The 17,117-nt window shown below is 36.0% G+C and overlaps 1 protein-coding gene across 2 annotated transcripts in view; it reads left to right on the forward strand.

The window, feature by feature from the left end:
* BTBD9 (BTB domain containing 9) overlaps nt 1-17,117 on the forward strand; it is a 193,500-nt gene that overhangs the window by 93,116 nt on the left and 83,267 nt on the right. Inside the window, exons 11-13 of one of the 2 annotated variants that reach the window (XM_054280574.1) lie at nt 6,886-6,964; nt 10,882-10,902; nt 11,625-13,486. In XM_054280574.1, the coding sequence (XP_054136549.1) occupies nt 6,886-6,964; nt 10,882-10,902; nt 11,625-11,729 (205 nt within the window). In that variant the 3' untranslated portion in view covers nt 11,730-13,486. The remainder of the gene's footprint in view (nt 1-6,885; nt 6,965-10,881; nt 10,903-11,624; nt 13,487-17,117) is intronic. The other variant, XM_054280575.1, reaches the window with a different exon arrangement.

The raw sequence follows: 17,117 nt of genomic DNA on the forward strand, positions 1-17,117 counted from the left end.
TGGTATGAAAAGTTACATAATAAAAGTAGCCTACAATCTGTTGTAGATTTATGGGGACAAGAAGTCTTCAAAGTTGAAAGCATCCCATTAACTGTATTATTGTGTTTGCTGTTGCATTGGATGGCTTTTCATATCTTTACTACCACATCAGGTGGTAGTGCTCCTGTGTGAACATAAGGAGCAATAACTATTGGTAACAAGTAAGCACAAAAAACCCAATTCAGCCTCTGGGATTATGCAGACTTGTCATGTGCATGTATGCTCTGATGTACAGAATGAAGATCAGCTCTCAAGTTACTCCAGTTCACAGCCTTTGTCTGCTGTTATCTGCCACTGCCAATCCCCAAGGGTGTGTGTGTAGGTACTACATGCACAATTCTTACTACAATGTAGAAATTTGGCTTGTGGCTTTCTGCCAGTTTCCAGCAAATTGCTAGTAATTTAATTTTATGTAAGATTTAAAATATAAGCTAAATTTTGGGGAATAAAGGAAGTATTTGAAAATTGATTGCTTCATTTAGATAGAAAGATAATTATTACGTTCAGTTTCCAATTGTTCCATTTGATTATATTTTTAACATTTTCTTCTTGTAATACTTTTTCTAAAAAAGTAAAAATGTTGGCACTGAGGCTTTGAAAGCAGGTGCTACTTTATGGAGTCTTTCAAGTGAGAAATTTTATACAGATGTCAGAAAGCCAGTATAGACTTTATGAAATCTATTATATGTCAGATTTTTTTTCTAGTAGGTCTGTTTTGTCAAGCCCACATTTGGTTTCTACAACAAATCCTATGCAATGCAACATTTATAGCAGTTTAGTAAAGCATTCTTATAGAGGACAGATATTTTGTTTGGGTTGGTACAAGAGACCAAATAATAGAAATTATCCTACAAATAGCTACACATTTAGTTCAGACGCTTTCAGAATTATGCAATCCTTATGGGAAGTATATTTACAATAAAAACTTTGGAGGGAAAGTTTCCCAAAAGATGTTCATGCATGTTTTTACTTGTCAGTATATAAAGCTGTACTGCAAGAGGTGACTTTCAGTATTTATTATTATTCTCACATTTATTCTCGACTCTTGTATTATTTATACAAACTATTTTTATTACCTCTGTTAGTACTTAAAGTCCTTTTTCGGTTGTTGGTGTTTTTTGGTTTTTTTTGCCAAGATGCATGATTAGATCAGTTTTGCCTCCGTCTCTGAGAGGAACAGTTAAAAGGTTGTTACTTGGACCTTCCTTGCTTCCTTAGGAGCCCCATGTTTCATAGGCCACCTGTTGAAAAACATGGGTCATGGTCACAGCATGAGATGGAAACTCAGTTTTAGTTGAGGTAGACCAGTAGTAGAATTTATCTTAATTGGCTTCCATTCATAAACAAAAACATGCATGACCCTTAATTCCTAACAATATTTTCTTTCTCATGCTTTGTCTTCCCCCCTCAATGGCTTGGGAGGCTGGATGGCAAGGGGTTGGCTGAGCCAGCTCCTCAGTCTGACTTCTTTAAGTGTCTGTCCTTCTGAGTTCTTGTGTTAAAGTACAGCTGTAGCAGGAGAGGGAGTATTCCCTTCATTGTTTAGTGCTGTTATGGTGGAAAACAGGGGTTTTATAGGCAATTTATAAGGTAGCTGTAGACCTTTTTATAACAAAAGTATCTATAACAATTACTTTTATAGCATTTATGTTGTGTGCTTCTGTGTTTATTTTATAGGTACTCCATAAGAAAGGTTAGTATGGTATTCATTAACATAGCAGGGGGTGTAACATACCATGCAGAGCATACTGTGGCACTCCTCCAGTAAGCTTGCTTATCTGTGCGCACAATTCTATTTGGCAGCATCACATGCTGGTTACAATCTGCCTTCTTTATATCAGTACAGTCATGAGACTAATATATAGAAAAAGGACACAACTCTTCTTTCATTGTCCTGTTACTTGCTTTTACAAATTCCATTAAAAAATACATAGCTACAGTTGAAAAAGTCAACATCCAAATAAGCTAAGAAGTGTTTCATCACTTACTGTAGAATAAGGAATATGTAGACAAATATTAGAAAGTAAAATATGGAGGTTAATTCTGCTAAGTCTGCTTTGCTTTTTTTTTTTTTTTGGAGTGAGGAACAGAAATACTGAAGTTGTATGTCATCTTGGAAAGTGAGGAGACATGATGTGCGCATTGAAAATGTACATGCTTAGCCTAAAGCAAGCCTTGATAGAAATATGAAATAGTTATTACAGCTTGATGAATGCTAGTTTCATGTAGCAGCTTTCTCTTTTGTCTGACATCTTTGGCCTGAACTGGGTTTCAGCTCTCATCAGTGCTGCTCTGGTAAGCCCACAGTGTGGTAGTATTGTGTAGTGCCACTGGCTCATTAGAAAACCTCAATAAAATATAAGCTTCCCCTTCTTTGTTAATTTGTTCTTTCTGGAAGAGAAAGAAATATTGGGGAAGAATCACTATTTATGTCCTATTACGTGTAATAAATCTTTAGAAAGATAGCAGCTTTTCTTAGAAATAATGAGAAAAATATTCCAAATCCTGAAAAAACCCATTATGTTCTTTAGGAGGTGAATTGCTATTTTGGAGCTACAGATAGTTTAATGAATAGCAAGGTATTAATTTGGTTTACCTGGAATTTCTTGCATTCTTCTTGCAACAGCCTAATAAGGAAAAGGAGAAGAAGAAATACGAAAGTGGGATGATTTCTAGTGATCTTTTTCCTTTCTCTGAATAGAGTGTGGTGAAGAGATTGTGAGATGCACAAAGCCATCATGTTTTCAACTGTTGCTGTTGGAGAGGTGAAAATTCTTGGCCCAAGAGTCTGTTTATATGTTTAAACAGAGAAAGTGATTTTCATTGCAAGGAGCTCTAAGTGAGACAGGCAGAGTCAGAGAATAAGAGAGCAAAAGATAATTATCTAAATTATGTTCAGGCTATTATAGAAGACGAATATAGTTAAAATGTAATTAAATATGACAGGCTCACAGGATGCAAGCATGGCTTTGGAATGCTAATCATCAATTACTGCATCTCCTTAGGGGAGTCAGGCAGAAAAAGAGTTAGAAGTCGTGTGGCTGAGGTGAGATGTAGAGTGTTAAACCCTGCAGGACTGTAACGAGGCTAATTTCTTTTTTAAAATGGAGCTGCTAGCCAAACAACTTTTAGTGCTGCATTTCAGCTTGAGGATCCTGGTATAAATCTGAGTAGGCTGCTAGTCCTGGGTTTCTCTTCGAGATGGAAACCTCAACTTAACGCAGTGATTATTTCTGTTGTGAAAGTGATGACCAGAACTGCTGCAGACTGAGCCAGCAAATCTAAAACAAATCAACCAGCAAGGCAGGTGTCAAAGCATAAAAATATCAACACTGCCTGGATATTTAATAAAGCTAAACCCTGAAAAATACATTTGTTATAGGGTCACTAATAAGCTGTACAGAGGCAGAAAAAGTCCAAAAGACAGCAGTGTCATTTTATGAGAGAAGTAAATTCTGATAGCTTCTTTATTACTGTGTCTCAGGCAAAGACAGTATAAGTATTGCCACCGGTTTGACAAATTTGTTTGTTTGGCATATGGGGAGTAAAGGTGAAGAAATGCCATCCATTACACAGGACTATCTAATCCCAGGCTAAAAATGAAGTGCTTTTGATCTGCTTTAATGCTGCTGTTCCTGTTACAGAGTGACTTATGTGTGAATCAATGTGAAAGCAATGTATAAAGTTTGGAGGAAATTTTTGTAAAGACGATCAAAAGTGATTTTGAGAATAGAAAGACAAACTTGTGTGAGGAAAATGTAAAGTAAGCACATAGGCATGGCAGGACTAGATAAATGACGTGGCTACAAAACAATTTGCAAAATAGAATTTCTACAGAGAAACTGAAATTATTAAAATAGTACCAGCAGAGATAACTAGTAGTAAAAAAGGAAGGTTAAAAAAAAAACTTGAGGATTACCTGTGATGTCTTTGAGGAACACCACTGAAAAATTGTTATGGCTGTATACATTAATAGAATTCTAAATGAATTTGTTGTATCAGCAAAAAATGTAAAAAAGAGGTCAAATATGCCTGGATAATGTTCTGTAAGAAATCCCTTTTCTCATAGGGGTATAGTTACATGCATAAATTATCTCTTTGCTGCATAATAATGTGTATACTGTAGAGGTATTGCTTTGCATATATAGAGAATCTCAAATGTACTGTTGCAGTCAAATCCATGCATCTTTCTAGTGAAGGTTTGCCTTGCTTATTTCAAAAATTATTCTTCCCAATCCACTTAGCTTGTTTTCTATTTGGCTTTTCTCCTTTTTGCTAAGAAAATAAAATGAGACCTCTAGTTTTCTCATTATGCAATTAAGTATTAATTCTCTAGTGGCAATATTATTGCATTTTAATAACTTGCTTACAAATTGTATGTAATTTTGACTTTATTTTTCCAATGAGAAGGGAGTAAAATGGACACATACCAAAATAGTAAATATTCTTAGGACTGAATTTGCTGACAATGATATCTAAAACACCCTCAAGAAATGTTTTTATTTTTTTCCATTATATTTTAATATTATTAAAGGAGTAATTATAATCAAATCCTAATACTGCCATTGTAGCAGAAAGTAAGGACTTGCAATGCAGTGGGAAGTGAACAAGCATAGGAACTTCCTGGAGGAGTTGATCTGGAAGTATGTCATCAAAACAATCTTCAGAGATCTTTTTCTCAACCTCTTTTACTATCTGTGCTCTTCAGATGTATTCCCAAATAGATCATCAGCCTCCCTGGTATCACATCATGGCACAGACAATGGCATTTATTGCCATGCTTGGAAATTCTGCACTGAGCTCTTGCAGTGTGTATCTGACCAGTGCTCAGAAATAGTAGAAATAAATACAGACCCACTTCTGTTCTAGTTTGTGGTCTCTAATTAACATATTTTCTTATCACAGAACACAAACTCTACATACACAAACTCTACACTCTACTCTGCCTGTGTCTCGAGAGGCACAGGCTCTTCTTAATAGCTCCTTTAGGATTTTAAACCCTTTTATTTAGTGCAGCTTTAAATTATTTTCCAAATCACTAGAAAGCAAACTGGTTTCTACATCATTGTTCTCCTTGAATCAAGTTTTTGTGTGTAAATGTCAAAGCATATGCATAATGCATACTGAGGCAGTGCTTTGTTATAAGAAGCAGTGCTGTGATCATCTCTTTGTCCCAGCCTCTCATCTTTGGGACATTGTAGTTCAAGATAACAAGTTCTGTTTGCCCATGGAGATTGACTGACCGTACTAGAGTAAGGTTAGAAGGGATATCAAGAAGAATGATTCTCCTGTTTGTGGGGAAATGTTTAAATCATAATAATCTTTCAAGTCTTGAAACAATCAACAAAATAGTCTGTTCCCATTTTATATTTTATTAGAGCATGAAGAACCAACTTTAAAATAGAGGTATAGCCACATAAGGCCTATAAATAAACCATACCATTAGGTAGATAACTGCCTATCTCCAAGGCCTGCCACAAACCACACCTGTCTGTTATCATGAATGACTCTAATTACACCCATTACCTCATGCAGTAAGACCAGTAAACTATTTGAAATTAGGACTTGTAATCATCTTTAAGCAAATATAACTGGACAGCTGTGATATAACCAACTAAATTAAGCTGAGAAATGCTATGTTTGTGACAAAGGGGGTTTTCCCAACAAGAGAAAAATCAAATGTCAGACAAGTAGTCAGCAATGAAGCTGTTCATACTGCCAGGCTTTGGGGTTGTCTGCTGGCAGTGAGTAGTGTTCTATTCCAGTTTTACTTAGATCCCCTTTTTCTTACATGAACACTTCTGAAGGTATTCAGAACCCATTCTGAAAAACTCTCCAGCTTTTTTCCATAGTAAATTAATCAAGTTAACCTAACTTCAGTTTATTTCTGAGGCCTTCTATGATAGAGTATAGTTTGGCTGAGAAGTTAAATTCTGGATTTTTTTTTTCATGTTTTATGAATATAAAATAATTGAAATTTTAATGTGTTCAAGTACTAAACTGGTGCCGAACTGAAACGTTTAGTTCCTGGTATTCTTTTTATTTCTTCCGTTGTACTGTGAGCACAAAGTGCTGGTGTCTTTTTCCTGCTGTGCATTAGGCTGCTTGAGGTGTTGCACCCCACTCAGATCAGATGAAAGTGAGGAACAAAGATGACAGTGGTCCCAATGTACCTCTAATATTCTCAGTCTAGCCTGAAAATTATACACCAGCTCTGGGAGAGTTGTCTTTTCTACTCACTGCCGCTGTGTCAGGATGGGGAAATGCTCACAACCTGAACTGCAAATGGTGCTTTGTGGCATTTGTAACTTCCTGGAAGGACCTTGGTCCACACAAAGAAACCTTGGCTCCTCTTTCTCTATTGCTCCACATAGAGTGTGAAAAGTTTGAGGTTTTAGGTGGTTTGGGTTTTTTTTTTTTTCTCCTAGAGTTGTAATTTTCTTTAACCAAATTCTGGTGATTCCTCATGAGAAGTTAATAGGAGGATGCACTTTTATTTATCTGACCTTTTTTATAATCTAATACAGTCAATATTGGTCAAAGATTTTCAGCTTTTATCCAGGTCTTTTTTCTTTGTCTATTTTTTTAACTTTCAGCTTCAATAGTATGATTGTTGTCCCTGCATACAAATTATAGTGGTATAAGGTAGGTATGAAATTGCATAAGCAGAGTCAAGACACTTTAAAAGGAGGAAGTAGTGCTGGAAATTCAAGCAATTCACTTTCTCCATTTGCCCTCTTAAGTGATAATAGTACATACTGTCACTTGAATGCATTCTGTATGTTTTATTGGAGGCTTTTGTGACTATGTTCAATATTTGTGTGTATTTCTGAATTTTCATTGTAGATCCTGGCAAACAATCACTTTTGATAAACAGCCTGCATCTTTTATCAGAATAGTTGGAACTCGCAACACAGCTAATGAGGTAAGGAACTTCAAAAAAACCCTACATTCTTCAAGAATATACTACAACAGTTTTTCATATCTTGCTGTGAAATTGATAAATGTACATACTTGTCAAATGTATATACTTCATCTTTTTGCTCTGGCATTCTAGCAAAGTGCTTGAACAGTGTTATTACCTGTTCCTCGTTTTGACCTTTCCACACTGCCATCAAACACTCCTATTGGGTTTGGTTTTAAATTAATCCTTATTTTGATGAACAATTAAAATACCAATTTAGTGCACTAGAGAAAGGTGTATGGTCTCTGATCTACTTGGGTTTTATCACCCGTATATTATCTTTTTAATTAACAAAACATAAGAAAAATCTCATTATTCATAGGAAAATCTTATTTGAATAAGAGTCCCTTAAAATTAATTTTCATACCTGGTAAATTGATTGACTAATAGTGGCCAACCCTGAAGATTTTTTTTCATTTTATACAGACAAAAATATTTTTCTGTATAAAAAGAAAGTGCAATATCATCCCATCTTTGTTTACTTGTGCTTCTCTCTTTTGTAGTCATTTTGTATTGTCTCAGATTAAGTCCAGATTTTACTCTTTACTTCAGTGAAACAATTTACATTATATGAATTTAAGAGTTTATGAATGTCTTTGTGAGATCAGGACATTATAAGAGGCACCAAAGGCCACTGCTTGTGTGTCTAGATCTGCCTGTCTGTATCCCACACGTGTAACTCACCACCAGACATGGTACTTTGATGCTTTACACTGAGCTTGAGGTAGCAATACTACATTTGGGTGCATTAGAATTTGTCAGCTCCAGAGGTGAGGTTTTCTGATTGTATTTAGCATTTGGGGTTGCTGGTTCCTAAGCACTGGGAGCATTGTCCAATGGCATTGTCTGTTCCCTGTTGTAGTGCAACTCCCGCAAACAAAAGCAGCACCAGATATCAACATCTCAGCCAACAGCTGGAAAGCAGCTGACCAAGCATCAGAACTGGGAATACAAATTTTTATTTTGTGTTTCTGAGCAGTGTCTCCCACCACGTACAGTTCAGCCTCAATGAGTCCTTAGAATTAGTGTCAGAAGCTGCCTGTGGGTAGTACATGTGTGAAGAAGGCTTCTTCCATTGCTGATCCATATTGACAGTCTTGTTTCCTCTCATGCCAGTGTTTGTGAATTCCCAACTCTTTGTTAAAAAAGAACGAGATGCATTGCATAAACTTAGCAATGCATGAAACATTACTTTCAGCTTTGAGTTCTTGAAGGTAGCTTTAAGCCCTAATGAGCAAGGGCCTTTTAGCCATAAATCTAATTTTAAATTGGTTACTATTTCCAAGGAATTTAATATCCTGTATAATTATTTATATAGAGCACTGCATAACTGTAGTGAAGATGAGTATAGGTAGAGGTTGCAGCTATTCATGTAGTATCTCAGTTGAATTATAAACACATGCTGTTCTCCTTTATCTTTTCCTCTTTTGTCTGTAAAATCTGTATCCAGCACTAATTTGCTTTTTATTTTTAAAATTATTTCTTCTAACACCTATGGAGAAGGAACATTGTCAGTATACACATATTACTAAATTACTTTTAAATATATATATATTAAACAGAGGGTCTGTAATGTTTTGTCATAGATTTTAATTTTACAAAGAAAGCAGCAAGATATTTTTCATATTTACAAATTAAATAGGAACAGTGTAACCAAAGTCGTGGTTTGTTCTATAGTCTCAGTAATCTCTTCAGTAAGAATACAAGCAGTGTCCAGAATTACTTGCCCACAGCTGCTTGTACAGTATGTCAAACCATTTTCATTTTAAATAAAATACACAGCATATTCAGCATTCTGAATCATATTCTTATCAAGGGGTGTAACTGTAATAGGTACAAAATACTCCTTACTTGTTCTACCAACAAATACCTTTGAACTTTGAAACACAATCTGTACATCCCAAAGGGAAGAGTTGGTTTTTGGAATTTAAAAGAAATCCCAGAAAATTTCTCCATTTTGTGAATTCTTTAATCTTTTAAACTCATCTTTTTCTCATAACATTTTCCAAGTTTTGAAAGGCACGTTCACAGATTTTTTGACCTGGAGTTTGAATAGCTTTTGGTATATTAGAACATGATAGAAGTGTAACTTTCTGTTTTCTTAAGCTTACACACTTCCTACTTTTGTAGAGAAAAGAATTTTTTTTCCTTGTCATTATTTGTCAGCTAGGTCACCTGATACTTTATGTAAGTTTTCTCTTGTTATTCCTGTCCAGTATCAGTGACCTGGAAAGGACACCTAGCTGCTGATGTGAGAGCTTTAGCTTACAAATTACTGTGCCAGTGTATTTGTACTTGGCCTTCCTGCTTTGTGTGCCCGACCTCTCTTAAAATATCCATGAGAAGTAGAACATGATGTGGGTCACAGGATGATCCTAAGCTGTCATGGTTTCTTTTGAGAGAAGCACATGCAAGATTGTTTGTTTTAGTGATACTGTTCTGAAATGCTTAATTCTGATACTGGATGAAGCAGCTGGGCTCAATTGTGCTTCTCAGTCTTAGGCTTTTCCCACACACTGTATTCCTTATATGCTGAGGTGGCAGAGTAACTGAGAATAATGTTCCAAATTCATAGGCTTGTTAATATGCCACATGTTTTCACCATTAAGAATTTGATATGAAAGAATCAGTAAAAATTAAAGTTACCATTTAAGAATTGTGTACTTCTGACTTTCTATACTAGTATTAGCTAAATTTCAGGGCTGTCCACACTATGTTTAAAAACGCTGTATCACCACATAAAGTGAGGTTTTAAATGAGAAATGCTATTATTGTGGAATACAGTAGAAATACAGAATCTTCTAGCTTAGAGACCTCCATCACATTCTGTCTTCCTTTCAAGGAAAGCAGCATCTTACAGATGAGAGAATGTTCTTTTCTGCAAGGCCTTATCCTGAAAAGTGCAGCTGGAAAAATTACAATAGCTGTTACTTGAAAAACAGAGGAGTGGAATGAGTACAAAAGGGACTTCTCTAGAAGTGTAGATAAATACAAAAATTGGCTTCTCAAGAACTGTAACAGATGGAGAGAATGCATGCCAGTATAGGAATTAGTTCAGCTTTAGGAAAGAAACAGAAGAAATGCAGAGGAAAACCATTTTGTGCACATGTGTCTATGTGTGAGTGCCTGTGCAGATTTGTAATCTGTTCATATATATGTATATATAAAGACATAGCAATACATCTTTATGTGAGCATGAGCGTATATATAGAAATATAAGAATGTATTGCAATGTATCTGCATAAAAAACTTACACTGAGGGGCACAAGAAAATATAATGGGGATTAAAAAAAAAAACAGGCATTGATTGAAGATTTTTTAAATAAATTTTATATATGCTGTCATAATTCAAATTAGCTAGCTACATCCTCAGAAAAGACCTGGGGCCACTGCAGACATGTCAGTGCAGATGTCTGCTCAATGTTCACTTGAGCAGGGATGGTCAAAAAGAATAATAGGATTTTAGGTTATATTGGGGAAAAGATAGAAAATATAGTATTCTGTAGTCTTGTATGAATATATCCATGTCTTGTTTATGATATTTGATTTTGCCCATATTAATTTGAAAGGGTCTGGGAAAGGGCAGTTAAGATTATAAGAGATTACCTTTGTTTGTGAGAAGAGCTTTTAAGACAAGAATAATAGAAGAAGTCATAAAAGTATACAAAGTTAAGACAATAAGTTTAAAATTCAGGATTTCATAATCATCGAGCTTTAGCTTTTAAACTATAATGCATGGGAAAATAGCAAATTTAAAGCAGTGTAAAAAATACTTAAGTTTAGTATGTGGCAAAGTTGTGCAATTCATAGCAATGCAAAATCATATGGAAAGAGGTTTTGTAACAATTTTAAAGAGTTCCTCCCCCTTCTCCTCCCAGGCTCTTCAAGAACAAGTAGAAGTAAGTAAAGTAGAAAATAAATTGGAAAAATGCTTAAGCATATGGTCCTCTTACTCTAAGATACAGTCACCTGCACACTGGTCCCAGTTATTGTTTGAATCATCAGAAAATGATCACTATTGCAAAAGGAATATTTCATCTGATGAAGCAGCAGCCACCTTGGACACTCTGAATGCCTTCCTGCATACTCCAGGACATGTCTGTAGAGCTGCCATTGTTATTACAGCAGAGGGCAATCTTGAAATAGAATCATGTTGGTAATGATTTAAATTTCATTTCTGGTGTGCATGAACATTCAGCCTCTTGAGGAAGTGATAAGATCATAAAATGTGTTTAAGGCTACTAATATAATTGTTATTATTCAATAGCATGTAGTAAGTATTTCTGCTAGTTGGCAAAGAAAAGAAAAGTTTACAAATATCCCTATCTGTTTTGGAGCCATCTTTCTGATTTTTAGTGCTATATATAAAGGTTGGCATAATTTGAAGGCCTTCTCTTGCTCCAGTGTTGTCCCTGCCTAATGTTTATTGCCCATGAGTAAATGTTTTTTGACCTCATGGTGAAACATTCTGTTTTGACTTTGTCACTGGCCTGCAGACTTCCATATAGATCTGGCCTGCAGACTTCCACATAGACTTCCATGTAGAGTTCATCTTACTTTGATCACGCTTTTGCCAGCATTAAAGTGTTTTGCTTTATCTTCATTTTTTTGTTCTCTCCAGGTGTTTCACTGTGTGCATTTTGAGTGCCCAGCACAAAACAGTACCCACAAGGACGAGAGTAGTAAGGAAGTAGCAACAACAGAGGTGGGGACTGGTGGACAGTAGTTTGTGTCTTGCCCTGTTGGAGCTGCGAGCATCTGCTTCCCTGCGTTCCCCTCCTGGATCCACCTCGCATCCTCATGTTCACCAACGTAAAGGAGGTTGAACGGGAGCTTTTGCAGCCCCACTGACATTCTATGAAATTATTCAGAACCTTCTTGTGCTGGCGCCTTTTCTTTCTTTGGGAATGAAGGGGACCATGTCTCAAAGCTGGAAGTATTGAAATTGTAAAGGCTTTCTCCCAAGGACATGAAGAGACTGTTGCACTGTCCTCGATATGTTCAAATCAGGCTGGTCTCCAAGGGGGGAGAAAATAGGTCTTCAATCTTCATCAAGTACCCCATTAACACCCTACCTCTCTAATCTAACCAAGGCAAGGAAAACAGAAGGGAATAAAAGGCAGAGTTACAGTGGAAATCTAAAATTACTCAAGCAGAATGGAAAGCATATGAAATAAGTATTTGTTCCCTAGAGGCTTTTCTTAGCAAAAAAATGTTTATGGAACACATCAGTCCAGAATATGTTTTATTTTTAAAGTGATTCTTCATCCGTATTCCTTTGTAACTAGTAATCTGTTTTCTAAATCATTTTGATTCTGTATTCCACTTAGTTTCTTATTTTTGACTATAGCAAATGCTGTACAGTAGATTAAGGAAGTATCAGACATGTTTACCTGCTGAGATGCAAATTCTCTCATTCATCAGTGGGATGATAAGAAAAGCATTCATAATATTAACAAACTAATTAATGTATCTATATTAATCTTGACCTTAGTTGACTTTTCAAAGTACAAATTCAAAGGAAGTTTCTAAATCAAACATCCATCTTGAAGAAAATTGTATTTTTTCACTCCTGAAGATGATTATTTAAATTCTGCCTGCCTAAGACAACTTGCAACACAACATCAAAAATGTTTGGTTTAGAAAAGTGGAACTCCATCTGGTCACTGACAAGCAGTTGTTCAAATAACAAAAGACGAATTTGCAGATAATTTACATTTTTCCAAGAAGAGTTGTTTTACAGTCTGGAGCTAAAAATTCAAAGGCTGTGTATGCATTAACCTTTCTCGTCATCTTCATGAAACGTGACGCTTTTGCACTGTATTGTAAAAGATCTGGTTCTTACTTTCCAGTCACAGAATTCATTATCCATCCATATCTGTCTGGATTACATTGCCTGCTACTTTGTTTATTCTGTTTTCACACTGATGATGATGTAATCTCTTACTCTCCAGATCTGCATGACTTTTAGGAAGAGCTCCATGCCAGCCTTTCCATATGGTATAAAGAGATCTTGTATTAAGACAAATGCTGGTGTAATTGGCAAAATTGATTAGGATGCTTGCTCCTCCTCACAAAGTACATTATATTGGAAATGTCAGCTAACCAGTTTTATGAACTTGGAATTTCCTGTGGTGATAAATAACCTTGCCAGAAGAAAACAAAGCTAGTGCAGGATAAATACGGTTTTCTATTATATAACCATAGTGATAAAATGAGTTATATCAACATAGCAAATTGTATCTTAATTTATCACACTGCTTAATTTGAAATAATTTCCCTGTTGGGTACTAGTTGTGCTAAACCCAAGAAGAAATATAATCAGTGGTAGCAATGAATCAGAGGATATTTCAAATAAGAAAAGCATCCCTTTTCTTTCAAATAAAATTGATTAGGCTTTATCAATAATAATATAGTATTTTTCATTGCCAAATTACAAGTTAATTCTGACATTTGCATGCAGTTCCCTCCCTTCCCACTGCTGTGTTCTGACTTGTGAATGTCTGCTGGTGAAGATGGATGCCCACTGTGCTGTAGAAAGCTTCTAATTCATGTGCCACAGCTGCCTTGGACAGTGCAGAGTTCTGAGGCAGGATGCTGCATGTGCCAGCCACCTCCCAGTCTGCAGGGCTGATTATGGCTTAACAGCCTTTGGAGCGTGGAAGAATTGAGACCAGCTACTGAGGGCAGCATTTCCATGTTCATGTACAAGTCTGAAATGTTGGAATTTTTTTCCCTTTAGGAGCAGAAAACCTTTTCAGTTGCAATCCACGCTGGAACTACTGAGATGCCTGGAGCATATCTTGCTTTTGGTAGATAAGTCCTTGTATGGCAGTGGTGGTTTTTCTTTGCAGTTCCATCAAACCAGCCTGCTTTTCTCAGACTGTGGGTAAGCAAAGGACATAACTTCCTAGCTGTTATTATTTAGTAGCCAACATTGTAGAGAATGTTAAGAAAGCTAAAAAAGTATTGTGCCATCTGTTCTGAGCCTAGGCTCTCGGAGAAAGAATGGAATTTTTCCATTTATAATCTTTGATGTGCACAGTTAATTTTTATGATACAAATAAGTCTTGTAGGCTATAACCTATGGAACATCTGTTTGATCTTGTCCTGTAACTCATAGTGGAAAAGAAATGTCTATTTCCAATGACATTCACTCTCTGCCAAGAATCTGGATGAACATATCTGAAATCCCCAAAGCAAAAACTCTTGAGGTCCTACAGACCCTTCAGTTTCCCACCCCCATCAATCAATAAAAAGAAAAACTAACTTTGCATTGTCCCTTCATTCAGGTGAATAGCAATCTTTAGTAGTAGACTTCTTCTCAGTCACAATTGGCCTTTCTCAGAGTCTTTGATTTATTTAGAGTTGCTCTGAGAACCTGGCATCAAGGTGAGCCCAGTAAGCTCCCAGGCTTTTAAGGCAAGCTCTGCCACAAGCCCTTCACACTTTCAACCTTTACCCTCTTTATTTCAAGCTAAAATGTTTACAGAGAGCTGAACTCCACTGGGTCTTCCAATGCTGCCCCCCAAGAAACACCCCTAATTACCTGTATTGCCTAGAAGAGATCTCTTGTCTTAAACATTGTCTTAGCAATGTACTAGTAGTGACAAAGGAGGATACAACACAAAACTGATTTGTGGTTTTGTGTGAATGTTCTCATTCTTTCTAATTATTGTGTGTGTTTATTGACTCCCAAGTTCACATATACTTCCCGTATATTTCTCTGAAGTTTTTTTTTCCCTTTTCTTTTTTATCTTTGCTTTTTCTTTTAGGAAAACTAACTCGTGCTGTTATGGCATAGTATCAAGGTTTACCAAAGTGATGAAATGCTGTAATTATTCAGAACTGTGTAATCAGTCTTATTCTATTTAGAACAAGGTTAGAGCAGAACAGACCAGGTACTCATTGCTTTCTAATCAGAATCTATAAAATAGACCTTAAAAGTTCTGCATAATGGAAATAACTATACTGACAATATTGAGCCATTGATTCTATTTGGTACTTCAGCATCTTTAAATTCCCCAAGCCTTCTTTTCTCAATTTTACTTCCATGGGTTGAATTCAGGCTTAGACTTAACTCATGTAGAGCTCAGCAAAGGCCTTTCTAAAATCTTTTTATTTAGTTAACTTTTTCCAAATGAAAATAAAAGGGTTTTTATTCACAGAATGTAGGGTAAAATTATTATCTGAGGAAATTAATTTTTGAAGTGAGCAAACATTGTGCAGCTTACAATTTTTCAAGATGCTTTTCAAGCCCTTTCCAATCAGCTTTAAAACAAGTTCAAATGGCTGTTAAATGGAATTACAATGAGAAGTTAATGCAAGTCTAATGTAAAAGACAATACAGAGAAGAAATTGCTAATTTTGTTAGAGTAAGAACTCTTCTTCACTGCAGTTTTCTTCCTTCAGAGCTTCATTTCTTTCTTCTTTTCTCCATGAAAATAAGTTATTCATTATGACAACTCATGTAAGAGCTCAGTGCTTCTCAGCATTGCTGAAAAATTCAGTTTAATGCATCTTCATCTTTACTAATGACAACATTAGAGAGTTTTCAGTTGAGTACCTGACTTGATGAGAGTTAGTTTCCATAAAAGAAAGCAAAAGAAGTCTGTAATTGTTTCAGTCTAATTAAATTTTCAGTGCAAAAATTAGATGACAAAGTTATTGCCTTTCTTGTCTGATTGTTGTGTCATCGTAGTTCTGGTTATAAAGTGACGCCCACTCAGAGACACTTAGTAAGGGGTTAGAACTTTGATTTCACAAACTATAGATTGAATTTATCTATGAAGATATTAATTGGCTTATATTTTGACAGGTGTTAGTCTGCTACCAAATGAACAAGCAAATGCGTTGGTAATTTTGTTGTTGTGACTAGAGTAGTAGAGCAAATGATAGAACCAGTAAGAGTTAATGTATCCAAGAGTAAATGTTTAGGCTGGTGCATCATCATATCAGTTGCCAGAGGATTAAACCATGCTTCAAAAGTAATTGTAGATCCCAGAGGATGCTTGAGGCCTGGTTTCCATCCCCATCTCTCAGTTAATGGTTCTGTTTAGGTTAGAATCGTTAGTTCTCTCTGAACTGATTGTTGTTGTCATTTGTACTAGTTAACTCATATATATATATGTGGAAGCTCCACAAAGCTTTGTTCAGGATATGGAAGTAAAGGTCCTGGGTCAAGTTTTAGGACTGCTTACTCATCCATCCATCCATATATATATATAAAATTGAGGCCATAGCTAATTATTTAGCTTGCATTTAGAATATGTTCTAAAGCTCCAAAATGAAAAAGAAAAAAACCAACTATGCAGGCAGCTATGAAATGCTGCTGTTGTGATATGGCAGGATGCTGGTTGCTTTAAAACTGTAAATGTCTAAGAATGGTACAGGTGAACCAGTCCAAAGTTTTTGTCTAGTTGTTAAATATTGGCGATTTGGCTGTAGTGAGGTATATATAATAAAAGCAAGTTAAATGCTCATCTCAAAGATGTGTGCAGTCTGAAGAACACAGATATTCCTCCTAGCTACCTTGTCTACCATGGTTTGCAGTATTTACAGAGTGAACCTTCATAGAACTTCCATTACCTGCTGAAAAAAAACCCTGCAGTCTTTTTGGCCCTTGCCAAGCTTTTGTTGCAAAGCTTTGGCTGAAGTAATGACAAAGTCCCACTCACATTCCATGGTGGAATCTGGGTCTGTCTTTGAATGCTTACATGAAAAGTTTTAAAATTGCTCTGCAACTTCCTTTAGATAAAGAAAGCCCAATTTAAAAACTGCAGCATAGTATGAGGAAACTACAGGTATCTGTCATATGCCCACATTCTGACTGCCTGTGCAACCACATACCCATCTTATCATACTGTATGTGTTTAATTACTAGGGCATGTCCAGATGGTGGAAGTGAAGAATGAGCTCCATACACCCATGACATTATCCATTTTCACACAGCCAGTCTTTAGAGAAGTACTTCTTGTACTGTTCCTTGCAGCCTAATACAATAATGCAACTCAGTGTTCTGAAGAAATTATAATTGATTCCTTACATGAATGTAATGGAATTTAAGTTTGGATTACTAAATATTTGAGTGAGTGGTGGCATCACCCTGCACAGG

This window comes from Melozone crissalis, unplaced genomic scaffold (assembly GCF_028551555.1).
Source record: "Melozone crissalis strain CALT ecotype California unplaced genomic scaffold, PUWL_Pcris_2 ptg000027l_1, whole genome shotgun sequence".
Lineage (NCBI taxonomy): Eukaryota > Metazoa > Chordata > Aves > Passeriformes > Passerellidae > Melozone > Melozone crissalis.